The following is a 17,838-nucleotide window of genomic DNA, read 5'->3' as shown; positions in this document are numbered from 1 at the left end:
GGGGGGGCTCAAACTCACTCGGTGACCAGCGACATGGTTTAGGATTGTATAAGCCGATGAAACGATCAGACAAGCGAACGGTCCGGCTGGGCTCGACCAGGGCAAGGTTATCCTTGACCTTGTTGAATCTGCATCGATCTGGGCGGGAGCTGGACCAGGTGGCGGGTGGAGTCGAATCCGGAGGTGCTTGGACGAGAGTCAGACCATCACACCACAGGCAGCGTTCGGAAGTGCAGCTGGCCGAGAGCAAGCGGGATTATCGATCCATTCGACGGTTGCCGGAGTGCTAAAAGAGGAGGATGAGGAGAGGAGGAGGCGACTTGTCCGCGTGGGGCGATTTGTGCCCGATTTTTCCAGAGCTCCAGAATATGGAAGAGCTGCGAGAAGATCGTGTGGATGGCTCGTACTCGGAGCGACAACGAACAGCTCACGTCATGCAGCGAGAAGGGAATGAAGCTGATGACGAGGTGAAGACGATGGAGGCAACAAGAGAGAATGGCCGAGTAGGCGATGTATCTTTTGTATTATGCTGTGTTTCGACGGGAGAAGAGCTTCCATTGGCTGTGATGTCACTGATTTGCGTGGTGCTTGAGGCTGATGGAACTCGCAGCACTTACAGGGCTGCTTGAGCTGTTGAACCGCTATAAGTCAACTGGACTGCCTTTCAACTGCTGATCACCTCAAACCATTTGACAGCTCGCCAAGCTCGCTACACCAACCACTGCAGTCCAGCAAATACAAGCAATACTGGGCTTCTGATGCTAATTTCCAGTATCGGGCTGTTTTGCAGGATCCTTTGCGTCAAGGCAGATCTGCCAATCGGTTATGTGGGATCCGATAAACAGCAGCCCAAAGTGGCGCTCATAAACCAACCCCCTGGCTCAAGAAAAAGATACATTGGCAAAGTATCGTTTCATCCTCTTCTGAGGACGCCGCAGGTCACCAAAGATGCCGCAATTCGCGGAAGCGGTCAAGGCAATGTAAATGGCAAAATCAGCAGAGACGGCAACAGCAGATCAGATCGTAACGGCTAGACTGAAATGGTTTTAGGTAGGTATTCTTGAGACATTCCTCGTGAGTGAGTGATTGAGTTGTGTGTGTGTGATCAAAGAAAGTGCTTAGCATCTGCCGCGATGCGAATACGAATGCGGGCATGCAGGAACGCGCCCAATCACAGCGCCTCGCACGCCCATCTTCTCGCCTCCCGACCCTCTGCGAGGCTGCGCGGCCCGTCCGTGGCCCCGATTTGGCATCAAACGACGGCCATCCCCAGAGAGCCGGAAACTCTTGCTCCCTGGTGGGCTCATTGCAGCTCCGACTCCAGTTTTCATTCATTTGCCATCTCCTGACTAGCCGGCCGTCTGGCAAAGCGGCCAATGAACGCCTCTGAGCGTCTGCGAAACCACCGATAAAAATCTCCCTTTGCGCCCCCACAAACGCTCTCCTAATCCGACTTGTCCTTCCACAGGCTCCTTATCTACACCTGTCGTCCTCTCCTCCATCTCGAGAGGTTTCCTTCTTTCTACATCCTCTCACCACCTCTGGAAGCCAGATTCCCACGAGCATCACAGCAATTGGCTCTTCACCATGGAAGTGGCGTAAGTTGTCGCCTTTGCTTCATGCCTGGCTCGGCAAATGCTAACCAATTCACAGGAACGCGACATTCGGCGCGTTGAACCAGACGCAGGGCTACCTCAACGTCCTCGAGGAGGTCGGCAAATACAATGTCCACCTCAACTACTTTGAGCGCCTCTGGGCCGTACGTCTTTTCCTTTTCCCGCCAGATGAACGCGAAACCCGAACGAAAACTGACACGACATCTTCCAGGCTTGGTACCTCTACATGCAGAACGACACTCTGGCGACCGGCATCATGAGCTTCGTCATGCACGAGGTCATCTACTTTGGCCGCTGCCTCCCCTTCATCATCATGGACAAGATCCCCTACTTCCACAAGTACAAGATCCAGAGCCAGAAGATGCCGACCCTCAAGGAGCAGTGGGACTGCGCCTCCATCGTCCTCATCAGCCACTTTACCGCCGAACTGCCTCAGATCTGGTTCTTCCACCCCATCGCCACCTACTTCGGCATGGACTACAGCGTCCCGTTCCCCTCGCTCTTCACCATGGCCTGGCAGATTGCCATCCTCTTCGTCATGGAGGATACCTGGCACTACTGGTTCCACCGCGCTCTTCACTACGGCCCTCTCTACAGGAGCATCCACAAGATGCACCACCTCTACTCCGCCCCTTTCGGCCTGGCCGCTGAGTATGCTTCGCCCATCGAGACCGCTCTCCTCGGCATTGGTGTTGTCGGCTCTCCCATCCTTCTCCTGGCCATCACCGGCGAGCTCCACCTGCTCACCATGTACGCCTGGATCACCCTCCGTCTCCTGCAGGCCATCGACGCCCACAGCGGCTACGACTTCCCCTGGAGCTTGCGCCACTTCCTGCCCGTCTGGGCCGGCGCCGACCACCACGACATGCACCACGAGAAGTTCATCGGCAACTACGCTTCCAGCTTCCGCTGGTGGGACTACATGCTCGACACTGAGGCCGGTGCCGAGGCCCACAAGAGGCGCCGCGAGAAGAAGATGGCCCAGATGAAGGCCAAGAAGGCTCAGTAAACGGCTCTGCGTCCGCTCCGAATGAGCCCGCACCTGGGTGTTGGGAGAAGACATCATCTTTCAACCCGAATGGCAAAAAACAGATGCACGATTTGAGAAATGCAACTACCTTGATGAGAAAAAAGAAAAGAAGATTAGATTAATGGTCAGCTGAGGCCCAGCTGCGGCAGCCTCCGAGATGGCAATGGCATCACACGGCGTTGGGAGGGAGTGGCTTGAGCATCAACCTTGATTAATCTTTTGTATATATTTATACACGTATTTTGCGCACCCCTAGACATATACTTAATACAGCTCAACGTCAGACCCATGGTCAAGATTATTTCATCGTTTCTTGTGATCAGTTGATGTGAATCTGTTCATTGCCTCATTATCTCTGAGAGATCTTGCGCTGCTGGTTGAAAGAGCGAATTGACCCACTTATTACATAAGCAGTTATATTCTTATGCCATAAATTTCGCTCCCAAGATTCACTCGCTTTCTTTCGCTTCCAACAGCTCCATGATATTCTTCCACAACAAAACACAGCAGGATGGCAATGGTGAAGCTACCAGCTATTGAGAATCTCTTGGTTCAACCATGGGCCTTTGACTCAAGGCTCCGGCCGTCGCATCAAGAAGATTCTCGTGACATAAAGCATGCTTCCAAGAATATTAGACTGCCAAACAATGCAATTTCTTCTCTCTCCAACGACGAGCGATTCCCAACCCAAATGGAATTGCAAAACAGACAGATTGTCGATTACTTCACATCATTTCCTGCTACCATTACACTGCCCTGACAGTCACGAGCACCATGCTCTGGCAACTGAGACGTCTCTTTTCTTCCGTGCGTCTTTTCGGTACTTTGTCAGGGCAGAGAGCAAAACCCTTTTCGCGATTCCGATTAAGCCGGAGCGTCTATCTGCCATCCTCTTGCCGAAAGGCGGGAGGTGCATAGTTGAGGCTTGACTTTGTGGATCATACATTTATTTCCCTCCTTTCGATGAAACGCCGTAGAATATCATGAATCCCCCAATGTGCGCCGTTTGTGATAAATCCCAAGATGCTCTTCCCTGTGTCCTTTCCCCTCTCTAGAAATGAGATAATAACGTGATTTGATATTCCAACTCGTAGCGTCGCCCACCTGCTCACTTCAGAACCGTATGCGCGCCTCTCGCAGCCAGAAACTGCTCCGCAGAGCTCTGGGGTAGCGTCCTAATCAGCCCAAACACCTCCTTGTTATGATACCGCAGCCGCGTCTTGGGATCCAGATACGGCGCCGGAAGACCCGTGATGTCGCAGTAATGCTTCGCATGCGCTAATGACGGCGCCGACTCGATATTCGTATACGTCGCGCTCGGCGCGGACACGCCTCCTCCCGCACCAGCCCCCGGTGGCCGCAGCGTCTTCTCGAGCACGAGCTTCGACAGGCTCCTCGAGGCCTGGGCGAGGTTGGGCGGCTGCGGCGGGTTGTTGCCGCTGTTGCTGCCGGTCGTGGGCGTGGAGGTGCCGCTCGTGGAGAGGCCGTCGTAGTCGGCGGCGGCGGACGGGGTGGCATCGCCGCTGACGTCCTGGGGGGTCGCGAGGGCGGATGCCTCGCGCTTGGAGGCGTCGCCGACGATGGCCTTGAGGTTCTTGTTGCGGCGCTGGTTGGGCTTCCAGTTGGGGTTGCGGAAGTTCTTGTGGATGGAGTGGATGTCGAGCTGTTCGAGGAGCTGCGTGTGCGCGAGCTGCGCCTCTGTTGGGGCTGCCATGGTGTGATTCTGGGATATGGTAGGATGAATAGATCGTATATGGAGGAGGGTGAGTGTTTTCGAATCGCGTAGAGCAGTTGATGAGGTTCGGGGATGAAGCAATTGATGATGGACGAATGTTGAAAGTTGAGAAGTTGAAGCCTCCTCGAGTTGAGCCACGCTTAGTCATGTGTGAATGCTCTCGCTGAGCTCACCGAAGACTGTAGCGCTGAAGCAGTAGTACAGGCTGCAAGATTCGGCGCCCCTCTATAATTCTGTCTCGTCAACCATCAACCATTCATACAAAAAGTCTGGGAAGAAAGCATTGATCATAAAAGAAATGGTACCTCATTCTTGTCATCTATAGATATTCACATCATACAGCCGCTAATGCAAGTGCAGGAGAGCCCTCACGAGCATCAGCAGAACCTGCTGCTATCGCGCATCATCACAAACGTCGTACGGCGACTCACCACCAACACCGCGATAAGTTGTGGCTAACGAATCCAGGAAAAACTCAACGAAGCGATCGTCGTCATGAATAAGAGCCTTCAGGTCAGAAATTCAAAAGCCCGTATCATTTCACTCGTTTACTCACATCGCGAAGGAGATTAACGTTCAGAACATGAACGTCGAGCTCGTCGCCCAGATGTTCAAGAACTACCAGTCCAACGTCCTCTTTCACCTGGAAGGTCAGTTGATGCCAAAATTTGGAATTCTGATGGATTTGGAGTCACTTTTGATATTGATTGTGTTTCATAGCAACGGATAACCTCAAGCCTCCCTCATGAGGTGATTCCGGGGGATGATGAGGTATTGCTTGGCCAAGGTACCAGGCGGCGATGAGAACAAGACTGCGTTGACGATACCCCAGTGGATGGCACATCTGAATTTAGAACAAGAGGCACTAATCAAAAGAAAACTAATATGAATACTTCCATCGTGAGAGACTTCTCTGACATGGAATACTGTGCAATTTGAAGCCATCGTTTACACGTGCCATCCATGTACTGCTACTTGTGCTCCCTGCCTCCAAGCCCGTGAAGCTCCCAAAAGAACGTCGACGCGCTTGTTTAGCGGTGGACCCACGCCCAGCATTTGCTGTCATCAGCCTCGCAGCCTCGCGATTGTCCATTGAACCTTTTCGAGCTCGCCAACTTGAACCAGGCCGTCAATTGGTCATCCCTCGATTCCCGCCATCCATCAAAACCCGCCCCGACGCCCACCCGAATCATCTTCTTCCGCCATCATGGTCTCTTTATACTGAGGTCTAGCAACACTTCCATCCTACACCTCTCGTGCGACAACTCCCTTCGAGACGAAAACGAAACCATGGCGCCCTCTGCGATCGACGACCGGGTGCCTCAGGCGCCGCATGAAAAGACGTATCCGCCAGCCAAGATCTTCCCCGTCAAGGAGACCAAGTTTGAAAAGTTCATCGAGCCCGAGACCGACGGCCGGAAGAAGGCTCTCGAGCAGCCCGGCAACGCTGCCATCGTGATAGACAATGGTCCGCCATCGCAGCTGGGATTCGACCACAGGAAAGGCATTCTAGCTGACAGTCCACAGGCTCCTCCGCCGTCCGAGCGGGATGGTCCTTCGAGTCCGCGCCCCGTCTCAACGTCCCGCCCATCATGGCCAAGTACCGCGACCGAAAGCTCGGAAAGACATTCTCCTTCGCCGGCTCGGACTGCTACGCTGATACGACGGCGCGCGGGCATATTCGAAACGCTTTCGAGGCCGGCACCGGCATTATAAGCAACTGGGATGTGGCGGAGCACGTCTTGGACTACGTCTTTCTGAAGCTGGGCATGAACGAGGCCGACGGCGCCATTGACGTGCCCATTGTCATGACAGAAGCGGTCGCAAACCTGCCATATTCAAGAAAATGCATGTTCCAACCAAGGCCGGACAACAAGCCCCATTGACTAGAGGTGGCTGAAGGCTAACATTCATCTGTGTAGCCATGACCGAAATCATCTTCGAATGCTACGGCGCACCGTCGCTCGCGTACGGCATCGACTCGCTCTTTTCATACAGGCATAACAAGGGAAAGACGGGTCTGGTCATCTCCTCCTCCCACACCTCTACCCACGTCATCCCCGTCTACAACTCCAAGGCGCTTCTCTCTCAGGCTACGAGACTGAACTGGGGCGGCTACCACAACGCTGAATACCTGCTGAAGCTGATCCGGTTAAAGTACCCTGCCTTTACTGGTAAACTCAATCAGTCACAAGCAGAGCACATGATACAAGACCATTGCTACGTCTCGCTAGACTATGACAATGAGATCCGTAATTACCTGAACTGGGAAGGATTAGAAGATCGAGACGTTGTGATCCAGTATCCGTACACGGAAGAAGTGGTCGTCCAGAAGAGCCAGGAGGAGCTGGACCGCATCGCAGAGCGGAAGAAGGAGAGCGGACGGAGGTTACAAGAGCAGGCGGCCAAGATGAGGCTTGAGAAGCTCATGAAGAAGGAGCAGGATCTCGAGTACTACAAGAACCTGCAGGGCCGCTTAACCGACGAGACGAAAAAGGAGACGCGACGTCTTCTCGACAGCCACGACATTAAGGATGAGGCACAACTCGAGAAGATTATCAAGGAGCTGGAAAAGTCCATCAGAAAGGCCCGCACAAAGGATCTCGGCGGCGATCCCGAGGAGGAACAAGAGCAGCCAGACTTCAGCCTCCTGGACGTCCCAGACGAAGAGCTTGACGAGGCCCAGCTGAAGCAGAAGCGACAGCAGCGCCTTCTCAAGTCCAATCACGAGGCTCGAGCTCGCGCAAAGGCCGAAAAGGAGGCCGAAAAGGCTCGCATTGCCGAGGCAGAGCGGCTCGATCAGGAGCGTCGCGAGAACGATCTCGAAGGATGGCTGGAGGAGAAGCACCAAGCCCTGCAAGAGACCCTGCAGAAGATCAAGGAGCGCGACAGGCTGAAGCAGGACCTGGGCAACCGCAAGTCGCTGGCGTCCCAGATCCGCATGAAGAGCATCGCCAACCTGGCGTCGGACAACCCGACCAAGAAGCGGCGGCGCGGGGGCGACGACGACAACTTTGGCGCCAACGACGACGACTGGGGCGTGTACCGGCAGATTGCGGTGGGCGACAACAGCGACGAGGAGCAGGAAGAGGAAGACCTGGCGTCGACGCTCAAGTCGCTGGAGCAGGACCTGCTCAAGTACGACCCCAACTTCACGTACGACAACACGCAGGAGGCGCAGACGGTGTGGTCCAAGTCGCTGCTGCACGCCTTTTCGCGCGGCCCGCGGCCCTTCGACCCGTCGTCGCAGGCGGAGCTGCACCAGATCCACCTCAACGTCGAGCGCATCCGCGTGCCCGAGGTGGTCTTCCGGCCGTCCATTGCCGGCGTCGACCAGGCGGGCATCATTGAGATTGCGGGCGACGTGCTGACGCAGCGCCTGGGCGGGCTGCCCAACCGGGACGACTTCTTGCGCGACATCTTTCTCACGGGGGGGAACACCTTGTTCCGCAACTTTGACGAGCGCGTGAGGGATGGGCTGAGGGCGCTGCTGCCGGCGGAGGCGCCGCTGCATGTGCGCAGGGCCGAGGACGCGCTGCTGGATGCGTGGAAGGGGGCTGCCGGGTGGGTTGGCACGCCGGCGTGGAGGGCGGCGGCGATTTCGAGGGAGGAGTATCTGGAGAAGGGGCCGGAGTATATCAAGGTGAGTCTGCTTCTGTCTTTGCCACTTTCTTTTCTGTGGATATGTGCTAACCGCTGTTGATATCTGCAGGAACATGACATGGGCAACTCGTACGCGTGAGGCTGTTTAGACTGGACAGGTCATTTCTACATCTCTCACTACTAGGCTTTCTGTCTTAATGGAATGATTTCATCTTCTTTTCAGCGTCTTGATCATCTCAAGTTTCCCATCAGAACCCGACGCCAGATGCCTACTTCGATATCCCAAGTTATTGCGCCATCACAGGGCGTGCACATCAGGTGGAATGCGTCAAACGTGCCTTCTTCAGTGAATAACTCTCTCCAGGAACCTCTATTTTGATTTCTTGTTTTTTTTTTCTTTCATGCCGGTACATTCCATAAAGCTTCTACATCCCATCAAAGGGGAGTTGTAAGGGGTTATCATCAAAACCCCATTTCACACCAATTCACACACACACAACCTCAGGCAAAACATCCTCCAAACAACACTTCAAGCACTCACACAAAGGAAAACACGTGGAAAGTAATGTTTCAAATTTAGACAACACAGTAGGTCTCCCGGAACGCCATCCCATCAATTTAACCCCCCTCCTTTCCTTGATGAAAGGTGTAAACAGGCAAAGACAAAAAAAAGAACAATCACGAAAGCTGCGTCTGGGATTATATCTGCAACACACACAACGCAATGACAGCCCCTCAACGCCTCCAAAACAGAAAACGTCCTAAAACCCAGAAGAAAAAGAATAGGAATCTGAAGGAGACAATGAAAGGGGGAAACCCAAGTCTTCGTCTCCGCAATCAAGTGCGAAGTTCAGTGGCAATGCCTAAGGTTGGCCAGGCCGCGCTTCGGAATTGATTGGCCTTTCCAAGTCTTCTGTCGCGGCGCGGGAGCTGGCATCCTGTTCGCCTGGCTGCTCCGTCTTGAAGGGCGGGCTGGGATATGTCTGCGCGCGCTCGACCATCTGCTCCTGGGCGGCCAGGCCGGCGACGGCCTGCGCGACGGCCTCGAGAGGCGTGCCGACGCCCGAGTTGCTGCTGTTGGACGGCTGCGGCGGCGGAGGAGCTTGCTGGTGCTGGTGTGGGTGCTGCTGGTGGTGCGGCTCAGGGGCGCTCGGCGGGGGCGGCGCGGCAGTCGACGGCTGCGAGAGATTCACGTTGGGAGGAGGCGGCGGGAACTCGCCCTGGATATCGAGCAGTCGGGATTGGAGGTGAATCACGTATTCCCGGAGCGCATAGTTTTCGGATTGCATCGACTTGTACGAGAGCTCCAGATCGGCCAGGTCTCTAACCTGCTGCTCGAGCTTCTTGATGTAGCCCTCCTTGCGCTGGCGGAAAGCTCGCTGTGAAAGAGACACACGAGAGGTCAGCAATTGCGACGCCATTGACATCACCAAGACATCTCTCAGGCTCAACGCATGCGCGGGCGGCTAGCTATCCATAGAGAACGCGACGGCGATGCGCAATGGCTTGTCGCAAGACCTGCCAGCAAATCCGAAGGATGCCGGCGCAGTCTGCTCAAACAGCCATGGCGACATTGACCAACAAGCTCGCCGCCAGGGGATGAAAGGGGAGCCAAGGCAATAGACAGCGCAAACTCACCTGAGCAGCCCGGTTCTGGGCGGCGCGCTTGGACTGCGACAGCTCGCGTTTGGCCTTGCGACCGTCGGCTGGGTTGGAGTCGTCCACCGGCATCTGCTGCGGCGGCGCGGGGGCCAGCGGCACGGCTGAGGGCCCGGGAACGGCGGGAACCGGGCTGTGGCCGGCGGGAGGGACCATGGGCATCATATTGGCGGCGGGCGCGTGGCCGACGGCAGCGCGGAGGTCGGGGTGGATGTGCGCTTCAGCGTCTAGCTTGGCGAGGGGGCGGGCGACGTCTTGAGGCGGCAGGGCGTCGTATCCATTCGGGGGCCGCGACGGAGGGCCTCGGGGATCGCGCGCGCTCGAGGTGGGCGAGGCCGACGAGGCAGCGGAATCGTGGTTCTGGAGGAGCTCGAGCTGTGCGCGCAAGTGCTGTTCTGTTGGTGGCCGCGCCTGTTAGCTCAGCGTCCATGAGTCGCCGTCCAAGGGGGGGAGGAGTGGCAGCCGGGACATGAGGGAAGAAGCGAGGCAAAAGGGCTGAGGTGTGATCCAATGGAGCGCCAGTCGAGCCAGCGACACGCAGCAACGCCCAACTAAGGCATGCTGTGCCGCGGCGAAGCAATTCGCGTTGTCGTGCTGCTGCTGCTCCCAGAGCCGCTGACCTTGGGGCAATTGCTTGCTGAGGAGGTGTACGGACCGTCGGCGTCTGAGGGGCGCGCCAGAACGGTTGATTATAGATCAACTGGAGCTGGACTTGTAAACCCCGGGGACGCTTGGCTGGAGGCGTAGCAGCCGCCAAACAGAAAGCTGAAGGTGACTTGAGTGCAGGCGGTGTTGAGGAGAAAATGCCAAAGGTGGGAACTACTCCAGAGAGACAGTGGGAACGCTGCAGCAGCTGGACGATGCTGGCGATGTCGATCGATGCTGGTGCTGTTGCTGGTGCCGATACTGATGCTAGCGGGAAGCGAAGCTGCAGAAGCGCAGGCGCGAGCAACAGGCACAGGCAAGGAATCGGATTTCAAAGCAGCGCCGAGCCGAGCAGGGAAAAGGCAAGCAGACTGACGAGGGCCAGAAGCAAGGCCGGGAGCTCAGGACGAGGGCAGAATGAAATCAAAAGTCGAGGCGCAACAAGGAGAAGACAAGACGGAAAACAGAGGCGGGAGAAGAGCAGCAGCTACGAACCTTGCGTGTTTGCGCCGTTGGCAGGAGAGCTCTGCATTGCTCGAGGACTCTGACTCAGCATCCGGGAACACGAGGGACGCAGCTTAGAAAGAAAGCGCGAGAAGAGGGAATAAAAAAAATGGTTATTAAGGCAGGTTATGAGCTGTCGCGGGTTATTTTTTGATGACTACACACAGCAGTCCGGTTCCTAGAGGCTGAGCGGAGGGGGGGCGCAGAGAATTGCTGACGTGAAACATGGGAAGAAAATCACGGCTTGGTCGAGTTTGGAAGCGTTGGATGCGACGGGGATTATGTAACGCGGCGGACGTGGCGGGATGGCCAGGGAAAATGGCGTGGCTGGCTGCTGGTGCTCCGTGCTCCGTACAGTGCCATCATTGGCTTCTTGGCCCTTCACTCTACGTCTCGCTCTCGATCTGACTATCTTCTTCTTCTGGCCTACATTCTTCTCTTCAGTTCTCTTCTGCCTTTTTACCTTGTTATGGATCCTTCTCTCTGCTCAGCTGTGCTGCTGTGCGTGTACCCATGCAGCGAATAGATGGGGCTTGATGATGACTGATCGGATGCCCGGACGCGGAAAGGCTGGATAATCATGGCCTTTCCAATGGGAACCCAGCAGTAGCGGGACGACGACAAGGGCAGCAGAACTTCAAGTCTTGTCTAGTTCATTATCCCATCGAGTAAGCACTGAATCATATTGTCTGGAGAATCAACCGACGTGCAGCCAAGGACTGCCAAGCTGGAGTTGTTGCAACACTGTGCACAGCTTCCGAAGTACTCGTACCATATGCTGCCCGTGATTGTGGTTGAAGCTCCAACTTTGCGAATACGGGACGGCGCGGTACCTGCGGATACATCGAGCCTCGCAGCCCCAGCACCGGCCGGTACATCCAGATACTCCAGGCGTGCCAAGTCGTGCCACGTACAGCATCTGTTGGTGCCCTTGCGGCTCCCTGTCGCCGGCATGTACTTCTAGACCGTTGTTGTCAGGTTACTAGCAGCTGGGGTGACGGTTCAACTTACCGAAGCTCCGTGGCATCGTGTATTACTACTCCATCGAGCAATGGAGGGACACACCTAAGCCATACAGTATCATCATATGGATGTTGTCTTGTCTCTTCCTACAGATCATCCTGACACCACCCATGCTGGCTGTATGAATAGGAAGCAAAATCGTCCAAAGTTCTTGCGACATCTTCGTCGAGTTAGTACTACATGCACAGTATCACCTGCCTCTCCAACAGCTCCCATCACCAACAACAATACACGATAGTACCTAGTGGACATGATTCATCCCAAAATCAGCCACGTCGCAAAAGGCGCGTCTCTTCCTCCTCTTTCTCTTCCTATTTGTTTTGTCAACGCCTGCGGGCGCGTCGGACGCAGAACTCAACGCCGCTCCAGCAAAATAGGGCCGCAGAGTTGCATCACGTCAAATCCCGAGTTTGTCAGCATTGCTCAGGATTAGCCCCTTCAGGCATGGCCGGATTATGTCATGTTTGATAAGAAGTGGAGCCTTCCTCCGTGCGCTGTCTCTGCGCTCGGTCTCTTCCTCCGAAAGCGGTAAACGGTGTTTTGCTCCGCTGCTGGTACCGCTCAAGTAGCCATACGCCGAGTCGGCCCCGTTAAAAGACCCGCGGATACTTCAAGGCATTCTCCCACAAACCCGAAGCGGAGACTGCACAAAGACAGCACAGTACCAATGGATTGAGGCACACAGTGCCACAGGCACAGTGCATGAGAGGTCCTTGCTTGCACAGTCAGCCAGCCTCGTTCCCGATTCTTCCTCTTCTTCTCTTCCATGTCTCTCTTCCTCGCTGCCTCCAATGACGCCGCGATTCCGCCTCGGGAGGGTGTCCGGTTGGTGGCCCTGATTCGCCCATCTGGCTCCTTGTTCCTTTTCCTTTGTCTTTTCTTCTGCCTTTTTTTAACGTGATGACATACATAGCCCGCGACTGGCATGGGGAACACAAGCTGGAATGAGGAGCTTATTTCCGAGCCTGGCACGGATATTCTCCCGGGACATCGCTATTTCTTCCGTTCTCTCTTTCGATGACAGGACAGGACGAGACAGCTCCTGGGCGGGCCGTGTCACAGGCGCAAGTCGATGGCTTACGGCTTATGTCTTGCTTTCTCGGATTGTGCCAGTTGGCGACTCGTACTAACTGACAGCCACGTCCTTGTAGTGGTAGCCAACCGCGTTGCTGGATCACTAATACGCCGTTGACGCTCAGAGTCTGATGGCTCGACTCCGTACTCGCACAGAGGCGGTTGACCTCGGACAGTGCCGCGATTGCTCGTCCAGACGCCCAGACGGGAGCAATGGCGTGGGCGGGTAGCAAGAGATTCGAATGATGCACAAGGGTCCCTCGGATGCTTCCAAACGAACCAGCATGGCCCGTCCAATGCAGCTTTTATCCAGCTGTACAAGCAGCACACAACCTGCGGAGAGTACGAAGCAGTCAGCTCCGAGAAGTGCCCTTTCAGGCGTCAGCCAGGCCTTTGAACACCTACTACTAGTATATAATACGGAGTACCAGCACTATTGATGGTGTGGCGGCCACGACCCAAGGTCTAGCTCAGACGACGACCAGCTTAGCTTACAGTACTTCATCAGCTAGCACTTCAAAATCCAACTATCTCCGGTCTTTGTCCCTCGGCAAGTCCCGTTTTGCCGAATCGCTCTCGAGCTTCGGGGCCTCGATATAGAATAGCCTCCCCGCCTCTCAAACTCCGGAATCTGCTGTAACACGCGACATATCAGAAGTGCAGAGAACGATGATCACTTTGTCTGCCGTGTTCAACACATGTTGAGGGGAGATTTGATAGTCAGTTATTGGGCATTGGATGATGAGAATGCCGGCTTTCATCAGCAGCAAGGGGTGATATAACAACCAATGGACAACGTCGGTTTACAAATAAGCATGGACACGGGTCAACTCATCGGAGCTGCTTCTAGAAGAGCTGAGTGGCCGCCTGCGTCGGTATCCTTGGCCGGCTCTTGAACAGCTTGCCGCCCTTCCAAACGTGCGTTATGTTGTTGGGGTCCGTCAGGACGCCGACATCATCCAGCGGGTTCTCGGCAACGGCGATGACATCGGCATCATATCCCACCTTGAGTTGCCCGCTCAAAGGCGCCATTCCTCCCAGCGTCTCCGGCCCATTGGCCGTTGCGCACTCAATCGCCTGGAGCGGCGTCATGCCCATTTCAACCGCGTACGTGAGCTCGTGAGCATTGTTGCCGTGTGAGAGCGCCGATGTCCTGGCGCTGCTCGTCATATCCGTGCCCAGGGCAATCTTGACTCCCTTCTTGATGGCCAATCTGTATGCGTCCTTGGACTTGTCGATGATGCCAAACAGCTTGCGTTTGACCGGCGGAGGGAGCTGGTCGCCATAGTCTCGGGCCAGCACGCGGACGATGTGCTGCGTGGGGACGAAGATGGCGTCCTTGTCCAGCATCAGGTCGGCCGCCTCCTCGTCGAGATACATGCCGTGCTCGATCGACTTGACGCCCGCTCGGAGCGCAGACAGGATGCCCGCCTTGCCTATCGCGTGAGCTGCCACGGCTCGTCGGCTTCGGGCTGCTTCTTCCACCATGGCCTTGAGCTCTTCGTCTGAGAATTGGCGGTCCTCCGGGTCATCGTTCAAACTGCCTACACCTCCGCTGGAGCACACTTTGATGCAGCGAGCGCCTCGTCGCACCATCTTGCGAACAGTCTTGATACAGTCGTCGACGCCATCGCAGATACCAATGGGGCTTCCACCGCAGTTCATGGCCGCCGTGACAGTGCTGATGGGCGCCGAATGGTCATCGCCGTGACCTCCCGTGATGGACAGCGCCGCAATGGCCGAGTAGATGTTGGGACCGATGAGCGGCCCATTCTGCACGGCAGGCCACAGGTCGCCGCCATAGCCGCCCAGCTCCCGCACCGAGGTGTAGCCCGCGTTGAGCGTCGTCTTGAGATCGTCTACCGTGACGGCGCCGGCCAGGGCATTGAACCCGGGGAGGTACCCACTAGCCGCACTCAAGGTGCCGATGACGTCCATCCCGCCGAAGTGGACGTGGACGTCCCATAGGCCCGGCATCAGGACGGGGACATGTTTGGGGGGAATGTCTTGGTATTTGGGCGGGACGTCGCTGTGGCGTCCGATCCAGTCGATTTTGCTGCCTTTGATGGCGAGGACGCCATTGTGGATGGGCTCTCCGCGGCCGGGGATGAGGAGGGTTGCGGAGATGAGGGAGATGGTCTCGGTGGTTTCGATTGCAGGCTCTGAGGAGATGTGCGTTGGAGGTGGAGGGGACTGGAGAGGGACGCGCATGGTCAAGAGTGTTGATCGATTACAGAGCGATCGAAGTTGGAAGACTTGTACTATGGTTCGTCACTCCACCTATTCAACAGAACGCGGGAAGAGGGTTACACGGAGGAAAATGCGAAGGATAAACGAGAAGTTCCAACGGTGACGAGATCGGGAGACTGGTCTTTTTTATACCCAGCTACTCTAGTCGATCTATCAGCATCCTAGACACAAGCCTGCAACGAATGCGAGCAAAAGCGACATGGTGATGCGGTCTACGCGCGTTCACTTGTCCTAATTAGGACCTTGGCTAAACACGATCCTTTGATCCTGACAAAAGGTCTTTGGGGGAGCGCGGGATGGTTGACCGGGGAGTTGACGTGCGGAGCGGCTGGAGGTAGGCGAGTGCCGATATGTGTGTTATCATGCGGGGAACCACATTTGTTTTCAGTGTCTGTTCATGCGGTGGGTTGATGGATGGATAACGAGAAATGAAAACATGAGACTCAATGTCAATTGCTTGAACATTCTCATGGTGATCGGGGTCTTGTTAGATGGGATGCTTTAGAAGAGAGAGACCTACCCTGGAGTCAAGTAGGAAAATAGCTTAACCGTTTTGGCGTAGTATCCAAGCCAAACTTCAAGCTAACTCAACCAGGCCATCTTCATCTCTCAAACTTACATCAACACAAACAATCATACTGCACCTCATCTATTACCTTTCCTCGACCGTCAACTGTACACAAAAAGAAATGTCACGCATGAGAGTCCCATCTCTTCTTGTCAGAAAAACCACTCCAATCATCAGACAAACAAGATTCATGTCCTCTCAAGCACCGAAACTGGACACCCTCCTCGTGCCGAATGGCGGGAGATGGACGTTGACTTCTGATGGAGAGGCATTGGAACGGAGCTTCAAGTTTAAAAACTTTACCAAGACTTGGGTATGCTTTTACTCCTTTACTCACCAGCTAGTAGGATGAGGATTTTTAAAGAGAATAGTGTTGGCTGATATGGTTGGGAACAGGATTTCATGACTGCCGTCTCACTGCAATGCAAAATCCACAACCACCACCCCGAATGGTCCAACGTAAGTTACTCCTCCCCTACCATTCACACATACCTCCCGGCAGTAAACCAGCATCAAAGCAGTCAATTGTCCAAGGTCAATGTTTGGGGCTAATGTGTGTCAGGTCTACAACACGACATTCATCCGCTGGACAACACACGTCCCCAAAGGCCTGTCAGAAAAGGACATCAGTCTCGCCTCCATCTGCGATTCCCTGGCCAAAGACTTTGGCGAGCTGGAACCGGAACCGGAGAAGTCGAGTTGTGAGATGAGGGGTTTGGCGGATGAGGTTGTCAAGGATGGGAGTTGCTGTGTGAAGAAGTAGATAATGGATACAGTCTATTCAACGAATGATGGTGGTGGTAATTGTGTTCATGATTGTTTTGTCAAGAAGATACATGCATGTTATCATATGACGAATCAACCGCAGCTCTGAGTTGCTTGCGCATTGCCTTTCTATTTCTGGTTGTTGAAGGGCGCCTGATCCTTCGTCGTCGACTCCTCATACTGTCCCCAACCCCTGAACTCCCTCCCAAGCCTTTCCATCGGAACTCCCAAGAAGACCGCGTACGGCCGATGTATCTGTGCCGGAGCGCGCCTGGTCTCCTTGAATGGACAACGCGTGTACCTGCTTCTCTCCATGAGTGGTGTTGGTGTTGCTTGTCGAATGGCGTCAATCGCTTGTAGAAGTGCCGTCGTTGCACGTCCTTAAGAGGAGGATGTGCGATGCAAATGTGAATTTGGACAGCTGGAAGTTCTGGCCTGTATGTCTGGCGCTCTGGCGCGTGGATCGTATATCGGCGATACGCCAGCGACTTCATTTGACTGCAGACAAAGGAGAGCGCTGTGATTCCAGATACTCTGCAGCTGCATCATGGCCCTCCTTTTGCTTCGCTCGCTCGTTGCAGAACGATAGTCGGCGGTGGTCACACAATGGCAGCGGATCGGATACTTGCCTTGGGTGCCATGTTGACGCTGGAGCGGTACATCTTCGTTTCGAAGGCTTGCTCCTTTGAGCAGGCACTTTTGAAAGCTGGAGAGGGAACTCCAGTCAGTGAAGGATCAGGCTTCCAGTCATCCAGTCTGTCCAGTCATCCGAAAGCATGGACACCGTTGGGCGCCCCGGCCAAGGGTCGGTTAGGACCCAGATCGGCTCCCGCCGCTCAAGCATCTGCCTCTCAAGAGGCATAAGACCTCAAGATGTCATGTTCACAACAGACTTTATCGTGGTAGGAGTTACAAGAGCTCTCTAAACGTTGCCGGCCCGTGTTGATCTCACCATGGTCCAGGGCGAGCACCCCCGACGGGATGCTCCTGGAGCGTGAATCTGTCTGTTGAACGCTCTGATGAATATAGCCGTAAATAATTATCGATAATACTTCATACTCCGACACCCCAATCTTGCAATGGACTTTTTCGGTTTCTAGCTTTGGCGCGTGTCCCCTTTTGTACCCCTTTTGACGCAATTGCAATAGTCTGCATCATGACCCCTAACCGTCATCCCATGATAGCACCAGTAGATATCTTGAATAAGCATAGCTCTGTGAGATAGACTCGAAGCCTATGGTGGCTATCATCCTCGTCGCCGTCTCAAACCACCACAGAGGCGCTCCTGGATGACCGTACAGAGGGCTCGCATTGTTGGTGTTGCTGTGGATCATATGCGCTGGTGGACTGATGGAAGATGATGCTC

At 55.0% G+C, this 17,838-nt stretch overlaps 8 protein-coding genes across 8 annotated transcripts in view; 5 read left to right on the top strand and 3 right to left on the bottom strand.

Moving 5' to 3' along the window:
- The window catches only part of CCMA1212_004363 (Nuclear control of ATPase protein 2), a gene marked incomplete at both ends in the record, with an annotated part of 2,139 nt that extends 2,104 nt beyond the window's left edge, over window positions 1-35 (bottom strand). Inside the window, one exon of the mRNA XM_073701670.1 lies at window positions 19-35. Within this exon, the coding sequence (XP_073559627.1) occupies window positions 19-35 (17 nt within the window). The remainder of the gene's footprint in view (window positions 1-18) is intronic.
- A 1,552-nt stretch (window positions 36-1,587) lies between these two features.
- Window positions 1,588-2,625, top strand: CCMA1212_004362 (Methylsterol monooxygenase; the record flags this gene model as incomplete). The annotated part of the gene is made up of 3 exons (XM_073701669.1): window positions 1,588-1,598; window positions 1,654-1,759; window positions 1,828-2,625. The coding sequence occupies 3 exons, from the start codon at window positions 1,588-1,590 to the stop codon at window positions 2,623-2,625; spliced, it is 915 nt and encodes a 304-aa protein (XP_073559643.1).
- Window positions 2,626-3,754: 1,129 nt separating this feature from the next.
- Window positions 3,755-4,360, bottom strand: CCMA1212_004361 (Chromatin-remodeling complex subunit ies6; the record flags this gene model as incomplete). The annotated part of the gene is made up of 1 exon (XM_073701668.1): window positions 3,755-4,360. One exon carries the CDS (start codon window positions 4,358-4,360, stop codon window positions 3,755-3,757), a length of 606 nt encoding a protein of 201 aa, XP_073559625.1.
- A 319-nt stretch (window positions 4,361-4,679) lies between these two features.
- On the top strand, window positions 4,680-5,130 carry CCMA1212_004360 (DASH complex subunit dad4; the record flags this gene model as incomplete). The annotated part of the gene is made up of 5 exons (XM_073701667.1): window positions 4,680-4,682; window positions 4,724-4,798; window positions 4,850-4,894; window positions 4,947-5,031; window positions 5,102-5,130. The coding sequence occupies 5 exons, from the start codon at window positions 4,680-4,682 to the stop codon at window positions 5,128-5,130; spliced, it is 237 nt and encodes a 78-aa protein (XP_073559626.1).
- Window positions 5,131-5,506: 376 nt separating this feature from the next.
- CCMA1212_004359 (Actin-like protein) lies at window positions 5,507-8,123 on the top strand (the record flags this gene model as incomplete). Its single annotated transcript, XM_073701666.1, has 4 exons — window positions 5,507-5,849; window positions 5,909-6,233; window positions 6,284-8,024; window positions 8,094-8,123. Coding segments are annotated over 4 exons (2,439 nt in total), but the record flags the coding sequence as incomplete, so codon positions are not given.
- Window positions 8,124-8,847: 724 nt separating this feature from the next.
- CCMA1212_004358 (Uncharacterized protein) lies at window positions 8,848-15,100 on the bottom strand (the record flags this gene model as incomplete). The annotated part of the gene is given in 4 exon segments (XM_073701665.1): window positions 8,848-9,363; window positions 9,623-10,033; window positions 13,808-15,082; window positions 15,095-15,100. 4 exon segments carry the CDS (start codon window positions 15,098-15,100, stop codon window positions 8,848-8,850), a joined length of 2,208 nt encoding a protein of 735 aa, XP_073559288.1.
- A 797-nt stretch (window positions 15,101-15,897) lies between these two features.
- CCMA1212_004357 (Pterin-4-alpha-carbinolamine dehydratase) lies at window positions 15,898-16,470 on the top strand (the record flags this gene model as incomplete). Its single annotated transcript, XM_073701664.1, has 3 exons — window positions 15,898-16,050; window positions 16,104-16,166; window positions 16,270-16,470. The coding sequence occupies 3 exons, from the start codon at window positions 15,898-15,900 to the stop codon at window positions 16,468-16,470; spliced, it is 417 nt and encodes a 138-aa protein (XP_073560018.1).
- Window positions 16,471-17,078: 608 nt separating this feature from the next.
- Window positions 17,079-17,336, top strand: CCMA1212_004356 (uncharacterized protein; the record flags this gene model as incomplete). The annotated part of the gene is made up of 1 exon (XM_073701663.1): window positions 17,079-17,336. One exon carries the CDS (start codon window positions 17,079-17,081, stop codon window positions 17,334-17,336), a length of 258 nt encoding a protein of 85 aa, XP_073559545.1.
- Window positions 17,337-17,838: the final 502 nt, after the last annotated feature.

This window comes from Trichoderma ghanense (assembly GCF_004382785.1).
Source record: "Trichoderma ghanense strain CCMA-1212 chromosome Unknown scaffold_4, whole genome shotgun sequence".
Taxonomy (NCBI): Eukaryota; Fungi; Ascomycota; class Sordariomycetes; order Hypocreales; family Hypocreaceae; genus Trichoderma; species Trichoderma ghanense.
This window is presented reverse-complemented; position numbering and strand designations above follow the sequence as displayed.